At 56.7% G+C, this 15,066-nt stretch overlaps 1 protein-coding gene across 2 annotated transcripts; it reads left to right on the top strand.

Moving 5' to 3' along the window:
- The first annotated feature begins 4,396 nt into the window (after positions 1–4,396).
- On the top strand, positions 4,397–10,490 carry MECR (mitochondrial trans-2-enoyl-CoA reductase). 2 transcript variants are annotated; one of them, XM_057402901.1, is made up of 10 exons: positions 4,397–4,532; positions 6,092–6,189; positions 6,325–6,456; positions 8,241–8,384; positions 8,470–8,572; positions 8,854–8,956; positions 9,224–9,297; positions 9,374–9,434; positions 9,819–9,891; positions 10,307–10,490. In XM_057402901.1, the coding sequence occupies exons 1-10, from the start codon at positions 4,450–4,452 to the stop codon at positions 10,468–10,470; spliced, it is 1,035 nt and encodes a 344-aa protein (XP_057258884.1). In that variant the 5' UTR covers positions 4,397–4,449; the 3' UTR covers positions 10,471–10,490. The 2 variants fall into 2 exon arrangements, with proteins under 2 accessions (XP_057258884.1, XP_057258885.1); XM_057402902.1 differs by having other exon boundaries at positions 4,454–4,527.
- Positions 10,491–15,066: the final 4,576 nt, after the last annotated feature.

Here is a 15,066-nt window from a genome sequence, read left to right as displayed (position 1 = left end):
GCATCACTCCAAGCGGAGCAGATGCAGCTCTTGTAACGCTGCAGGGACACAACCCCCAGCACCTTGCACTGAAAATGAAGCAATTTCACACCCAAGTTTCCACCTTTTGCCTTTTTCCCCCCCCTTTTCCCCTTATACCTATAGTCAGTCTCCCTCTTCCCCTCCACCTCCCCTCCCTTTGGCCTTTCCTATACCTCCACCTATTATACCCCCATCCTGTTCTTTCTCTCTAATAAGTCTCGGCTATTTTCTCAAATCACCTGCCTTTCACTAATGCTCAAAACCCCTTTTTCTTCCTTAACAGACAAAATAGATTATCTCATCCTGCCGCTCTCCTCCCCATCTGTCCAGCCCCGAGTGGTCAGACACCCGACGCGGTGCCGCGGCCGGATGTAATAGAGCTATTAGATGAGTTATCTCAGCCTGAAAGGATGAAATAACTTCTGTGTCCTCATCCAAATAAACCTCCCTATTCCTGTTCAATGCAAAGAACGAACAAGACTTCCCAGAGGAAATAGCCAGGAAAATGTTAGCAGATGCCCATGGCAGGGGCTGGAACTGCTTGATCTTAAGGTCCTTTCCCACCCAACCCGTTCTGTTATTCTGTGTTACCTAAGACCCATCCCCTCACCAACCCACCCTTTGCTTTGTGCTCAAGGGTCGCTGGTGTTTCCCCGCAGTTAACTGGGAAGCCCAAGGATCAGTGGAACACCCAGAGCTAACTCTTCATTCAGGAGCTGCCCCAGCAGCACTGAGTGGCACCGCCTCATAGCTGTGCAATGTATGGCTGAGTTTGAGGACCACATGCATCCAGAAAACTGCTGCTTATACACCCCAGGCACCCATTGCAAGAGGGAAACCTTGTTCTCCATCTCAGAAGGAGCTTTCTGGAGCTACTCTTGCATTTCCCATCAGCTGCATGCATTCTGCCCTAAGTGTACAAGGGAAACCCCCAGCATGGCCCATAGCATCCCATTCCACAGGGGAGATGCTCTGGAGCTGTCCCACCTGGCAGCACTGATCTCTGCATGTCCTCACATTCTCCCTGTGGGATTTTAAAGGGATTTTGTTGGAAAATCTAGGCAGGCCTAGACTAAAGACCCATGCCATTTGCATAAGCCTGTTTGGGGCTTATTTATTTCATTTGGGGTCATTTCTGTCTCTTTTAATACCTCTTGAAAAGACCTCTGTGATGGCGAGGGGGAAGCGGGGGAACAGCTCTCCACTTCCCTAAACCCAGCATCCACCAGCGGTGCTGTGCAGAACAGTTAAAACCCCCGTTATTTGGGATGCAAAGGTCAGGGTCAGTTCCCTCCCCTTTTCCAGAGCCATCTGGGAGCATCAATGTTTGCTCCTGGGATTGTTATAAACCACTTTTAACCCCCAAACTCTCGGTGCTGCCTCCTCTGGTATCGCCTCGGGATGGTTGGTTTTTAGGGAGAGAGGGATGTAAATCAACCAGGGGCATTTTGGGTCTCTGATCACATCCCAGCTCACAAATGCTCTTTATTTCCAGGCCTGGGGTTTGGATATTGCTCCAATTTCTCATCATCATCTCTCGGCGCTGACAGGCTGGAGCCTGAGCGCAGGGTGAACATCCAGCCTTCAGTTACAGCCCTGCTGGAAGGAAAGGAGGGAACAATATTGCATCCAGCATTTATTTATTCCTATTTTTCAGTCGGTTTTACAGCTTGTTTGGTTTGCTTTGATTCAATTTCATGCAAGGGGAAAACTCTCCTCCCTTGGCATATGCAGCAGCGGATGAGAGCACCCAGGGCATGATGTGGGTGAGAACCTTGTCCTGGGGCTTACAAACAAATCCCTTTGGACACAGGCCTGTAGGGACAGGCCAAAGGGAATGGCTTTAACCTGCCAGAGATGAGCTCTTAGGCAGAAGCTCTTCCCTGTGAGGGTGCTGAGGCGCTGGCACAGGGTGCCCAGAGAAGCTGTGGCTGCCCCATCCCTGGCAGTGCTCAAGGCCGGGGTTTGAATAGTTTCGGTTGGAAAGGACCTTAACATCATCCAGTTCCAACCCCCTGCTATGGGCAGGGACACCTTCCACTAGAGCAGGCTGCTCCAAGCCCCGTCCATGCTGGATCCCAGCCCAGCATCCCAACCCAGACCACCTGCAACGGGGTTGGGTCTCCAGGAGGTCCAGCAAAGCTTGGACCACATCTGGTTGCCATGGGAAAGCCGCTGAGACCCGACGCTGAGCATCCCCCAAAGAAAACCTCCCCAGACTCAACTTTCTTCACCGTTCCTAAGCAAAGCCGACACACCTTCCATTTCTCCACCAAAGAGGCAATAGATTATTATTGTTCTCCTTAATTAAAAAGTGTGCCCATCTTGGGAGCAGTTAATGAATAGTTCCACATTAACTCAATGCAGGCTGGGAGAGCCGGAGGCAGCGCAGCACCCACGGGGTCAGGCTGAACCCACTGCTCTTGAGGTGTCCCTTGTAAACCAGCTCTTGAGGGTGTAGGGATTAAATCACAGCAACCATCACCTTGGTGTCACCCCCACCCATCCCTGCATCCCCCCAGGCTCCACGTCTGCAAGAGTAAACCCCCCTTATAAACAGTGGGTTTGCTTTCCAGCCACGCATGAGGATGAATAATTAATCAAGGCTGTGATAAATTATGGCTCATTAGCAATGCTGGGGGTTAAAGGAGAGGGGAGCAAGAGCATCACTCCTTCCCCTGGCTGGAGCACCCAATGCGGCGCCGGGTGCTGAGGAAACCGTCTCCTCTTCCTCCTCTCCGTATCCACTCTTAAAAGCCTCGGCTACAAAGCGGGTTTTCATGCCACTCTCCTAACCAACACAAAAATGCAATTCCAGGCTCTGAAGTGGTCATTAATCACCAGGAAACTGTGCTTGTTACAAGAGAAACATTAACAAAATAATCATAAATTGTCTGCCAGCCCCGCTTTGGGGATCCATACGTTTCCAAGGGTATGGAAAAGCAGCTCATTATGCCAGCGTAATTAGGGATTAACCCTTTGCCACGTGGTGCAGAGTGTGGGCGCTTGCTCCCATCAGGCGAGCATCCTCCTCCAGGCCGGAGCCACCCCACCTGGAACGCTTTGGGCATCCTCGGGAAGCTGCAGGGTTTGAGGCAAGCAAAATCCTGTTTTTTATTGCTGTGATTCAGTGGAAGTGCTGGTTTAAAGCAGCAGTCATGGTGGAGATGGTGCCCACCACGCTCAGCACTGCTCCTTCCAAGGGTAAAGATGCTGGGACCAAACCTGCAGGTGTGACCTGAAAAGGGCCGAGTAGAGTGGGATAATCTTAGAATCAAGAATCCCAGCCTGGGTTGGGTTGGAAGGGACCTTAAAGCTCATCCAGTTTCACGGGCAGGGACCTCTTCCACTGGAGCAGCTTGCTCCAAGCCCCTGTGTCCAACCTGGCCTTGAACACTGCCAGGGATGGGGCAGCCACAGCTTCTCTGGGCACCCTGTGCCAGCGCCTCAGCACCCTCACAGGGAAGAGCTTCTGCCTAAGAGCTCATCTCAGTCTCCCCTCTGGCAGGTTAAAGCCATTCCCCTTGGCCTGTCCCTACAGGCCCTTGTCCAAAGTGGGTTGTCTGTAGACCCCAGCACGAGGTTCTCACCCCATCGTGCCCTCGGTGCTCTCCTCCATGGTGCCAAGCGGGCGAGGGGAGGGATGGTGTTAACGAAGGAACCTGCTAATTGCACACAGAAGCAGGCTGCGATGAGCAAACCGGGATTTACCGAGCTCTCCCAGCACCCAGTCACAGGATTCCATCCCCTCTGTGAAAGCAGGAATTAGTTTTAAACCCGGTGCTTGCTCTGTGTGACAGCTAGATCAGCGAGACAGGCGCCTGCGCTTCCCTTTTTCCCCTCCGATCTCATCAGTTTTAATTAGAAGGATAAATGAGACCTTTCCTTCAAGATAATTATAGAAAACAGTGAATTAAATCAGGAGCAGGATTTATTACTTGTTCTTGTCTCACCACTTGTGTCAGGCATCTGCTATTTGAAGGAATCATCGTTTGCCATAAGGCTTCCCCCCCCCCCCCCCGCCCCAGCGACGGGAAGCACGGACATCCCCTCCTGGGCGGCTGGGAGCCCCCATTAATAAATCATCGGAAAGGGGGTATTCTCCCCAAAACAGCTCCCGTTGCGCCCATCACCGAGGCCTCCGGGCTGGCTCGGCTCTGCCCATGCCTCAGTTAACCTCGGAAGCAGGAGCCCGGCCCCGCGGGTGCCGGGAGACCCCCGGGCTGCCCTACAGAGACCCCGCCGGCTCATCGCATGTGTGCCCGGGCCGCCTTAAGGCCGGCGGAGGGCGGGGCCGACCCGGAGGAGGCGGGGCTACCCGCGTGACGCTGCCGGTGACCGCGCCGGGCTCAACCGAGTAGTGCCGAGCTGAGCCGAACCGGGCCGGGCAGGGCCGAGCCGAGCCGAGCTCAGCCGAACCCAGCCGAAATGCAGCGTGCGGCAGCGCGGGTGCTGCGGGTGGCCCGGGGTCTGCTCTATGAGCGACACGGGGAGCCCGCTGCCGTGGTGCAGTAAGGGGGGACATGGGATGTATTGGGGTGCAGGGGGGCCGTAGTGGGGTGCGCTGCGGGGGTGCAGGTACGGGGGGTGCAGGGGGTCCGTAGTGGGGTGCACTGCGGGGGTGCAGGTACAGGGGGGCTGTAGTGGGGTGCACTGCGGGGGTGCAGGTACGGGGGTGCAGGGGGTCCGTAGTGGGGTGCACTGCGGGGGTGCAGGTACAGGGGGGCTGTAGTGGGGTGCACTGCGGGGGTGCAGGTACGGGGGGTGCAGGGGGGCCGTAGTGGGGTGCACTGCGGGGGTGCAGGTACAGGGGGGCGGTAGTGGGGTGCACTGCGGGTGTGCAGGTACGGGGGGGTGCAGGGGGGCCGTAGTGGGGTGCACTGCGGGGGTGCAGGTACAGGGGGGCCGTAGTGGGGTGCACTGCGGGTGTGCAGGTACGGGGGGGTGCAGGGGGGCCGTAGTGGGGTGCACTGCGGGGGTGCAGGTACAGGGGGGCCGTAGTGGGGTGCACTGCGGGTGTGCAGGTACGGGGGGGTGCAGGGGGGCCGTAGTGGGGTGCACTGCGGGGGTGCAGGTACAGGGGGGCTGTAGTGGGGTGCACTGCGGGTGTGCAGGTACGGGGGGGTGCAGGGGGGCCGTAGTGGGGTGCACTGCGGGGGTGCAGGTACGGGGGGTGCAGGGGGGCCGTAGTGGGGTGCACTGCGGGGGTGCAGGTACGGGGGGTGCAGGGGGGCCGTAGTGGGGTGCACTGCGGGGGTGCAGGTACGGGGGGGTGCAGGGGGGCCGTAGTGGGGTGCACTGCGGGGGTGCAGGTACAGGGGGGCTGTAGTGGGGTGCACTGCGGGGGTGCAGGTACAGGGGGGCTGTAGTGGGGTGCACTGCGGGGGTGCAGGTACAGGGGGACTGTAGTGGGGTGCACTGCGGGGAGGGGTATGGCGAAAGTCCCATTTTGGTGAATTTGATGCCGTGTTTTGCCAAGGGACGACACCTCGAGGACTTGCTGCCCTGCTTGCACCAACTCAGATCACCCCTAAAACCACAGGAGGTGCCCGTACATCATCTGGGTGCAGCCAGACACAAAACCCAGTGGGGTTTCGGGGGCATGGACACTTGCTTTTCCCTTATGGCCATTGTGCAACAGTGCTGCTGATTTGCCCTCGCCCTGTTGCTTGTGCAAGTCTTGTGCTTCATCACTTCTCCTTTCTGCTGCTGGTACCCAAGTTCCTGTAATGCTCAAGTGGGGCAGGATAAGCCCCAGAATCCCCAAACTGCTGCATTTTTGTATGTAACCTGTTGAATTTGTTAAGATCAGTGACTTTCTTGCTTGGTGACCCAGGGTTTTGTTAGGCTATTGCCATCAAAAGTCTGTCTAATCCGATAGGTCTTTTAAGTGGGATGGAAATCAGTTGATGCCCAAGGTGTTGGCTCAGGGTTGAGGCGCTGCATGGTATTAACTTTAACCTCAATATTTAACCTCCTTTATGAAAAAGGAAGGGATTTCAAGTAGTTGGTGGTAGAACATCATCCAAGGCTGTATTAATGCACTTTTCCTTTGTGTCTCCCTGCTCAGACTGAAGGACATCGAAGTGGCCAAGCTGGGGGACACCGATGTCCACGTCAAGATGTTGGCAGCTCCCATCAATCCTGCTGACATCAATATGATCCAAGGTACCACTCCGGCTGCATCCTTTGTGCATGCTGGATCTTGCGGGATGCTCCCGGCAGGATGTCCTGGAGGGTTTGGAAGTGGAACCTGGGATGGGGAGGCCTGGCGTGTGATGCTCACCTCTGGCTTCCCGGCAGGGACGTACGCCATCCTCTCCCCGCTGCCGGCTGTGGGAGGCAATGAAGGTGTCGGGGAGGTGCTGGAGGTCGGGAGTCGTGTGGCAGCTCTGAAACCTGGGGACTGGGTCATCCCGGCCACCTCCGGACTCGGTGAGTGCGCGCCCGGCATCCTCAGTGCCAGGAGGCACGGCACGGCTGGGGCACCTTAGTGTGGGCAGCAGGACAAGGGAGGGGATCCTGCCCCTCTGCTCCGCTCTCCTGAGACCCCGCTCGCAGCACCGTGTGCAGCTCTGTTGTCCTCAGCATCAGAAAGGCATGGAGCTGTTGGAGCAAGGCCAGAGGAGGCCACGAGGATGAGCAGGGGCTGGAGCACCTCCTGTATGGAGCTAGGCTGAGAGCATTGGGGCTGTTCAGACTAGAGCAGAGAAGCTGTGTGGAGACCTCAGAGCAGCTTCCAGTGTCTGAAGGGGGATACAAGGATGCTGGAGAGGGGCTCTTCATTAGGGACTGTAGGGACAGGACAAGGGGTGATGGGTTCAGACTGAAACAGGGGAAGTTCAGGTTGGAGATAAGGCAGAAGCTCTTCCCTGTGAGGGTGCTGAGGTGCTGGCCCAGGGTGCCCAGAGAAGCTGTGGCTGCCCCATCCCTGGCAGTGTTCAAGGCCAGGTTGGACACAGGGGCTTGGAGCAAGCTGCTCTAGTGGAAGGTGTCCCTGCCTGTGGCAGGATTTGGAGCTGGATGAGCTTTAAGGTCCCTTCCAACCCAAACCAATCTGGGATTCTATGATCCTTGCTCCCTTGTGAGTTCTTCCTGCATCCCCCCTACCTGCAGAGCACCTTCTTGGGGTTTTTGGGATGCCCAAACCTGCATCCAAGGCATCTTAATTTCTCACCTCTTTATATCTTGGTTTAAGTTCTGTTATTTCCAGGGGTTATTTTTAGTTTTAACATGTTTCTTTTCAAAGCAAGCTCAGTGTCTGATTCCTGACCACAGTGAGTGATGCTCTGCGGATGCAGGGGGGGCTCAAGGGAAGGATGGGGTTCCCCAGGGAAGAGGCTCCTGTGCATGGGACACGTGCAGTGCAGAAACCTGGAGCACTTACAACAGCGATGCCATTACTTATGCTAAACTTGAACTTAGAAATAATTCACTTTTCTATAGCATAGACCCTTTATGGGGCTTCTGTGCCAGTAAAAAGCATCACAGCAATCTCCGAACAAGCATGTTTTGTCACATCTGCTTAGAACTTCTTTAAGGACCTGGGATAAAGCATTTACCCTGTGCAAGGTCATGGTTACATCTCATTACAGTGTTCTCTTTAATAGTGCTCTGATGGGAAAGCAGGGGGATTTATTTTCCAACAAATGTCTCTTGTGCTCCTCCAAAATGCCAATGGCCAGACAAATGATGGGTTCTGGTTTAGTGCAGCAGCTTGTTCCTCGCCTGTTTCCTCTTAAAAGGCTTTTTTTTTCCTTGCTTAATGGGAGAAGGCAAGTGATGTCGTTGAGATCCAAATGTGATATTTTTAAACATAAAAAGCAGAAGTAAATGGATGGTAGGGGGTTAAATCGGATCTAAGTATAGAGGGAGTAAATCTAACTAAATTGGCTTTGAATATATGGGCTCATCTGTAGGATGGGGAGTATTTCCATTATCTCCACACACTCCCTGCACCCAGGGAGCCCTGGTCTCATTATCCCTCTGGGAAATGATTCGCCTTGGCTGGGTGATAAATCTCAGCAGGCAGCGGGGGATCCATCCCCTGCCTTTTGCACTGTTTTGGCCGTATCCATGGGGGAGGCTGTTTCATAAAGCACTCCCCCCGCGTGGTGATGCTGCTGTGACCAGCGCCAAGGCTGTGGTGCGTGGTGAGGGTCTCATCACCGTTTCCTTTCCTCGCCCACCTTCCTGCCTGCGATGCCGCTGGTACCCAGGGACGTGGCGGACGCAGGGGGTGTTCCCTGAGCGGATGCTGCTGAAGGTGCCCAGTGACATCCCGGTGCTGAGCGCCGCCACCCTGAGCGTCAACCCCTGCACAGCGTACCGCATGCTGGCTGACTTCGAGACCCTGGCGCCAGGTACGGCTTTGCTGGGTGGAAGGAGTATTCCAGGTGGATTTGCCAGTCATTCCTGCAGTGAAACTCCGGGTTTGCTCATATCCAGGTGACTCCGTCATCCAGAACGCTGCCAACAGCGGCGTGGGGCAGGCTGTTATCCAGATTGCCAAAGCCTCTGGCATCAAGACCGTCAACGTGGTGAGGGACAGGTGGGTCCATGGGGAGAGGGGAAGGTCTCCTGTAGGGCAGGAGCTGCCCTCAGCCTGGGCTGGAGGTTGGCCATATGGCAAGCTGGTGGTTGCCATGCTTAGGCATGTTTGGGAGTTGGATCTGGTCATTCTGCTCATCCACCTCAGGGTTTTCACCTCTTTGCTGCTCCAAGCTGTCCCCCAGCCTCTGCCCTCTTGTCCCCAGTCCAAGCAGGAGGGAGGGGAAGGGGACTCTCTGCTTTCTGGCTCATTGAGTCTTTGGTTTCTTTTCTTCCCCCCAGGCCTGATCTCCCAAAGCTGGTGGAGAGGCTGACGGCCCTGGGTGCCGACCATGTTGTCACAGAGGAGATGCTGAGAAAGCCAGAAATGAAAGATATATTTAAGGTACCCCAATGGTGATGCCAGCAGAGACCATCCAGGGCTCTCCCTGCAGTCCAGTGGTGCAGGAATGGTGGGAAGGACAAATCTCTCTCTAGATCAGGACTTAGCTCCAGGAGTTGAGGGCTTTTGCTGCTACTGTGAGGGCCAGGTTACAGACCTTGCTGTCCCCAAGTAACTGGTGAGGTTAAGGCAGCTGATCTCTCAGGGACCACGATCCCATCCTTCAAAGGAGCCCTAAAATTTGGGCATCCCCTCAATACACTCTTGCAGAGCATCCCAAAGCCCCGGCTCGCCCTGAACTGCGTCGGAGGCAAAAGCACGACGGAGATGCTGCGGCATCTGCAGTAAGTTTGACCGGGTGGTGGCTTGGGCAAGGTCAAATTGGGGACCACTTAACCAGCTCCCCCTTTCCTCTTCCAGGCCCAAAGGCACCATGGTCACCTACGGTGGGATGGCAAAGCAGCCTGTGATGGTGCCTGTGGTGAGTACTGGAGGTTTTCTTGGTGTCCCCCAGGGCGTGTTGAGGTCGAGGGAGGGGATTCTCCCCCTCTGCTGCGCTCTGGGGAGAACCCCCCCTGCAGTCCTGGTCCAGCTCTGGGGCAACAGCACAAGAGGGACGTGGAGCTGCTGGAACGAGGCCAGAGGAGGCCAAGGAGATGCCTGCAAACTGGGAGCCTCCAATCTTCTCTTTATTTAAGTGATGGGGTCCATTATGGGCCCGGCTGCTTTGCACCCAGCACAGGCCTCTTGCCTTTTCCAATGGAGAATCTGGGCTGCTGTAAAATCCCAGCAGGGAAATGGCCCCATAGAGGCAGAGCATCAAACCCAGCATCTCCTCTGGGCTCTCCCATCCCTCTCCCCGCAGAGCGCCTTCATCTTCCGGGACGTGCGGCTCCGCGGCTTCTGGATGACGCAGTGGAGGAAGGACCATGAGCAGGGTGAGCTGGGGGTGCTGAGGGGTGGCACTGATGCAGTGGGTGAGCACCGGAATGGGGGCCAAACCACCAGTGAGAGCATCCATCCCTGGCAGCGCTCCAGGCCAGGGGGAACGGATCCTTGGGTGATGTGGGCTAGCGGGAGGTGTCCCTGCCCATGGCAGGGGGTCGGAACTGGATGATCTTGAGGTCCTTTCCAACCCAAACCCTTCTGTGATTCTGGTGTAAGTCCTTGGGGCAGCTGAAGCACCCGCACTGGGTCTTGCGGCTGGGACTTGGATTTGGAGTTCCACCACGGCGCTCTTGCCCCATCCCACATATCCAAGCTGAGAGCACATCACACCCCAGGACCCTGCATGGCTTCGTGCGGGGCTCTGGCCCGGGATATAGGGGTGAGAGCTCCCTCCTTCCCTCGCAGACCAGCAGAGCGTGGCCACCATGATGGATGCCCTGTGCCAGCTCATCCGCAGGGGCCACCTCACCGCACCCACCTGCACCCAGGTCCCTCTCCAGGACTACAGGGAGGCTCTGGAAGCTGCCATGAAGCCCTTCACGTCCTCAAAGCAGATCCTCCTCCTCTGAGCTGCAGCGCGGTGCTGCTCCCCACAGCCACGCTGCCCCTTGCTGCCTCGGAGGGGCTCACAGATGGGGGGGGAAAACCTCCAGATCTGTTGATTTTTGTCTTTTTTCACACTTTGAGGAGCCTATTTGAAGGTTTAAAGCCCTGTGCAGCTCCGCACGGCTGGCAGCGTGCACCGCTGATGTGCAGGGAGCCTGCATCTCGCTTTAGCTGGGGGAGCTTGGCTGCAGGAGGATGCTCAGGGAGCGCAGGGGCTGCATTGGCTCAGCTCAGGGAGGCAGGAGAGCAGTAGCTCTCCCTCACACGAGTGTTTTGGGGCTGCTTCCTGCCTGTGTTAGTGGTGCCAGTGTGGTTCTGCTGTTCGCACTGTCCCCATAGGTGATTTTTGGGTGCTTTCGGGTCACTTTGCAGAGTATTGCAGGGCCTTTCTCCCAGCTGCATTCGCTACTGCGGCCCCTGAGCCACCTCCATGTGCCCCCTCCCAATGCAGCAGCCAAGAGCCCATGGTTTGGGGGCATTCCCTACACTGAAAGGCAGGGAAAACCCAGGTTTTTCTCCCTTTTAACATGGTTTTTCCCCGCCCGGCCCATGCTGTGCTGCAGGACGGGGTAGGGGATGCTTATGAAGGCCTGAGCACAAGGGGGTTTTCCAGCCTTTGGCAACACTTGATCCCAAACCCGACCTCAAACAGCAAAGAAAGGGGAGGGGAAAGCTCAAGTTACCCATGGGCAGGAGCACTGAGCAAGAAGCACTGATGCTTGTGGTGCCATTGAGCTCCTGGCCAGCTGCCTGCAGGGCAAAGGGGGGGCTTTTTGCCCAGCCTGGATTTGACTTGGGTTTTGCTGCTCTTCCACTGCTGCTTGTGAGGAGAACCTCATGGAATTCAATGTCCAACACAAGCCTGGTTCTCCAAGCTGCTGACAATAAATGGCTCTGTGCTCACATGGGGCTGCATGCCATGAGGGTGGCACCAGTGGTCCCGGCTGCCTGGGTCTTTCCTGGTCCTGCAGCATGGAATGGTTTGGGTTGGAAGGGACCTTCAGGACCACAAGCAGGGACACAAACACCAGGGTTTTCCATCCTATAAAGCTTCAATTGCAGTTGCAGATAAGCAGCATCCTGCTAAAGGCAGCTGGGGGATGGATGTGGTTTGGGGCTCCTCCATTAGCACCTCCTGGGCACCAAACCCAGCACTGCCTTAAGGCAAAGACCTTTGTTTCCCCACAGTTACCGCAATGGGAACGATGGGGCTCATCCTAAGAGCAATAGGGCAGGGGGACAAGAGCCTGGAGTCCCTTCCAAAAGGCATTGCAAAGCCTTTCACTGCGTTTGGCCTAATGCAGTGCTGGTGCTGGGGGCCTTCAGTGGGCTGGGAGCCAAACCCACCGTGTTCTGGATCAACCCCAGCCCCGGGTGAGGAGACAGAGTGAGGCTGCAGAGGCAATGGGCAGAGCGGGGAAAGGTTTATTCCTGAGACCAACAGCACGGTTACTCCTGCTCCTGCCCTATGGCTCTTCCCTGCCCCCTAAGCTCCACCATCCCTCGTCCATCCCCATGGGGATGGAGCCCGCTGCCCTCAGCTGCGGTGTTTGTCCAGGCTGGGCAATGGTGGTGGTTGGAGCCTGGCCCTGCCATGGCAGGGGAGAAGCTGCCACCACCCTGGGCATCACCGGGGACCTGCATTGGGCTGGGCTGATGGAGCATGGGGAGCCCCATGGCGGGTGGACACCGTGGGGTGACACTGGGGTGGCTGCAGAGGGCTGGGTGCAGTTCTGTTCCTCTGCACCGGCTCAGCACCACGTTGGGGTCTTCTCCCATGGGTGTCCTTCACGTTGGGGCCTGGGGGGAGCTGCAGCGGCCGCTCCCAACCGGTCACCAGCACCTTCTGCCGTCGTCTCCATCTTGAGGAGGTTGGGGTGATCCCTCTGGAAATAGAGGTGGTGGTAGAAGAGCAGCTGCAAAATGCAAAGGAGAGGAGTCAGCTGCGAGCGGTGCAAGGAGGAGAGGCAGAGATCCGGGAACTCAGCATCCGCATGGGAAAGGGCAAACCCGAGGATTCCAAAGGACTTCCTGGTGCGTTTTAAACCTCTGGTTTGGGCTGAATTAAGTGTTAGGGGAGAGTTTAGGTCAGTGCTAACCACCCGTGTGGGTGCAGCTGGGAGCAGGGAAGCGCAGGGTCTTCAAAAGCCTAAAATCCAATGCAGAAACCCAAACAGCTCTCGTTTTGGAGCACCCGCGTGTGGAACGGGCCTGTTGGAACGCTGCTGGTGCTGAGGTGTCTCTTGTCAGCAGTCAGCAGCTGCCAGGAGGCGATGGAAACGTTTGGTGCAGGCAGATACGGAGCAAGCACAAGAAAAGCACCAGACAATGGCACAATCTTTGTGTGTCACGGGTCCAAAGGCAGCAGAAATAACCCAAAGCTCTTCTGTCAGCGTTCCTGCTCCTGCATCCAGCGTTGCTGAACAGGAGCCCTTCGCTCCCATCCCATCTCCTCCCTGGGCAAGACTTGGTTCATCTGGACATGAACCTCTCTCCCTGCCTGTCCTGCGGGTTCTTCTGTGTGCGGAGGAACCCACATAGCTGCCCCAGAGCAGGCTCTGCTGCAGCTCCTTGATGGGGTGTCTGTGACCATGTCCTCTTGGCCTCAAAGATCTCACGGGGTCCCCCCTGCTGAGCCCTTCCTTGTGGAGGGGTTTCCCTGCGGTGACAATGCAGCTTCCATTGCTGCCCCAGCAGATGGACTTGAACTGGAAGCAGCAGCCAAGCTTCCAGAGCACAAAGGGGAAGCAGGAGGATGCAGACGGGCTGGGTCTGGCAGAGGTCTCCAGGACACAGAACTGCATGGTCAGGGTGCGGGATGCATCAGGCAAACCCTGACGGGTGCTTTCCTTTGCGGGAGGTGCGGTGGCAGCACCCCAAGGTGCTCCGGTGTCACTTCCTCGGTGCTGAGGATGCCTCTGGTGAAGGCATCTCTATCACCACTTGGTTCCTGGGCTTGGCTGCAAGTGGTCCCCGAGCAGCCTGAAGGGCCGTGGCACCGACGGCCTCTCCATCCTCCATCATCACCGTGACACCGGTGGTCCATGATGGTTCCATGACAGTTCCATGCGCGGCGCCCATCTCCTGGCAACAGGAAGCAGGAGGCAGCAGGAGTTGCTGGAAAGCCGCGTTGTCTTCTCCTGGAGAGAGCTGTTGTGAGCCCAGAAGTGACCCCTGCATTAATGCCCTTCCTTTCCATGTGTGCCGAGGGGGATGCTCATGGCCTCTGCAGTGTCCTGCGGGTCCCACAGCTGGGGCTGGAGCCAGCATCCAGCTCCCTCTCAGCTTCCCTCGTGTCCCTCAGGCTGGGGACTGTGTCCCGCAGCTCATCCACTGCTGCAGGAGGTGCTGCACCAGCCGCAAGGGCAGGGACACGTAGGGCACCCTGAGCTCCGCAGCCTCCCCTTAAGGTCCCTTCCAACCTAAACGCTTCCATCATTCTGTGGTATCCCCTGTGCTCTACTGAGGATGTTCCCATCCCCTCAGCTCCCATTTGGCACCACAGGAGCTCTTTTGCAGCAGGGGAGAGCTGCAAACTGGCAGCCTCCAACCTTTACATTGAATTGATGGGGTCCATTATGGGCCAGGCTGCTTTGCACCCAGCACAGGCCTCTTGGCTTTTCCTATGGAGAATTTGGGCTGCTGTAAAATCCCAGCAGCAAAATGGCCCCATAGAGGCAGAGCATGGAACCCAGCATCTCCTCTGGGCTCTCCCATCGCTATGGAGGCAGAGCAGCGTCGTGTGGCCCAGAGCTTTCCCGATCGGTGCCGCAAGCGGATGGCAAAAGCATGGAGAGCACTCTGGGATGGTTCAAAGCACTATTAAGGATGACATAAACCAGAGAAATTAATGCAAAGCTTTAACCCCCTTGTTTGTTTGACTCGGCAATAAAACCTAACAAGCGTTTGAGAGCTCCATGGCACGTGATGTTCCCGAGCGCTTTACTCCCACACCAGGGCACGAAGGAATAAATAATGGAGTTTAACTCCACTTGTCGGATGAGCTGGATCCCGGTTGGCAATCCAGCTGCTGGCATTGCACACGCGCAGGATGGAGGTTTTGGGGGTGATGGTGGGGGTACTATAAGGGTGGTGGCTGCTAACCTGAGCCTCTGCTGGGGTTTGGTGGGATTTAGGCACCCAATGTGTCAATTGAAATAAGTGTGTGTCCGTCCCCCCCTAAACGGCACTTCGGGAGCTGCAAGAGGGGTGTCGCAGCTCATTGATGGGAATGAGGAATGGCTGAGCATGGCCGGCAATGGGGGGTGTCCCCAGGGAGGGATGCCATGGGGCATCCTGAGCACCCCGGGTGCAGGGATGGGGGATACCCCTCTGTGTCTGGGGAAGGAGGGGCCTAACAATATCTGTTGTACTGGGGACACCCCACAAGGCCCTGCCCTATAGAGGACCCCATAAGCACCTTGGTATAGCGGGACCTCCCCACACCAATGCCTGGCATGTGAGGAAAGGGGACCTTGTGGGGTGCCCCCAACCCATGAGAAAGGGAACTGCCACCCCCCCCATGTGGGACGAGACCCCCACATGTCCTTGACCATGGG

This window comes from Pezoporus wallicus, unplaced genomic scaffold (assembly GCF_028554395.1).
Source record: "Pezoporus wallicus isolate ANWC-B61680 ecotype Strahan unplaced genomic scaffold, APGP_CSIRO_Pwel_v1 contig_14477, whole genome shotgun sequence".
NCBI classification, from domain to species: Eukaryota; Metazoa; Chordata; class Aves; order Psittaciformes; family Psittacidae; genus Pezoporus; species Pezoporus wallicus.
This window is presented reverse-complemented; position numbering and strand designations above follow the sequence as displayed.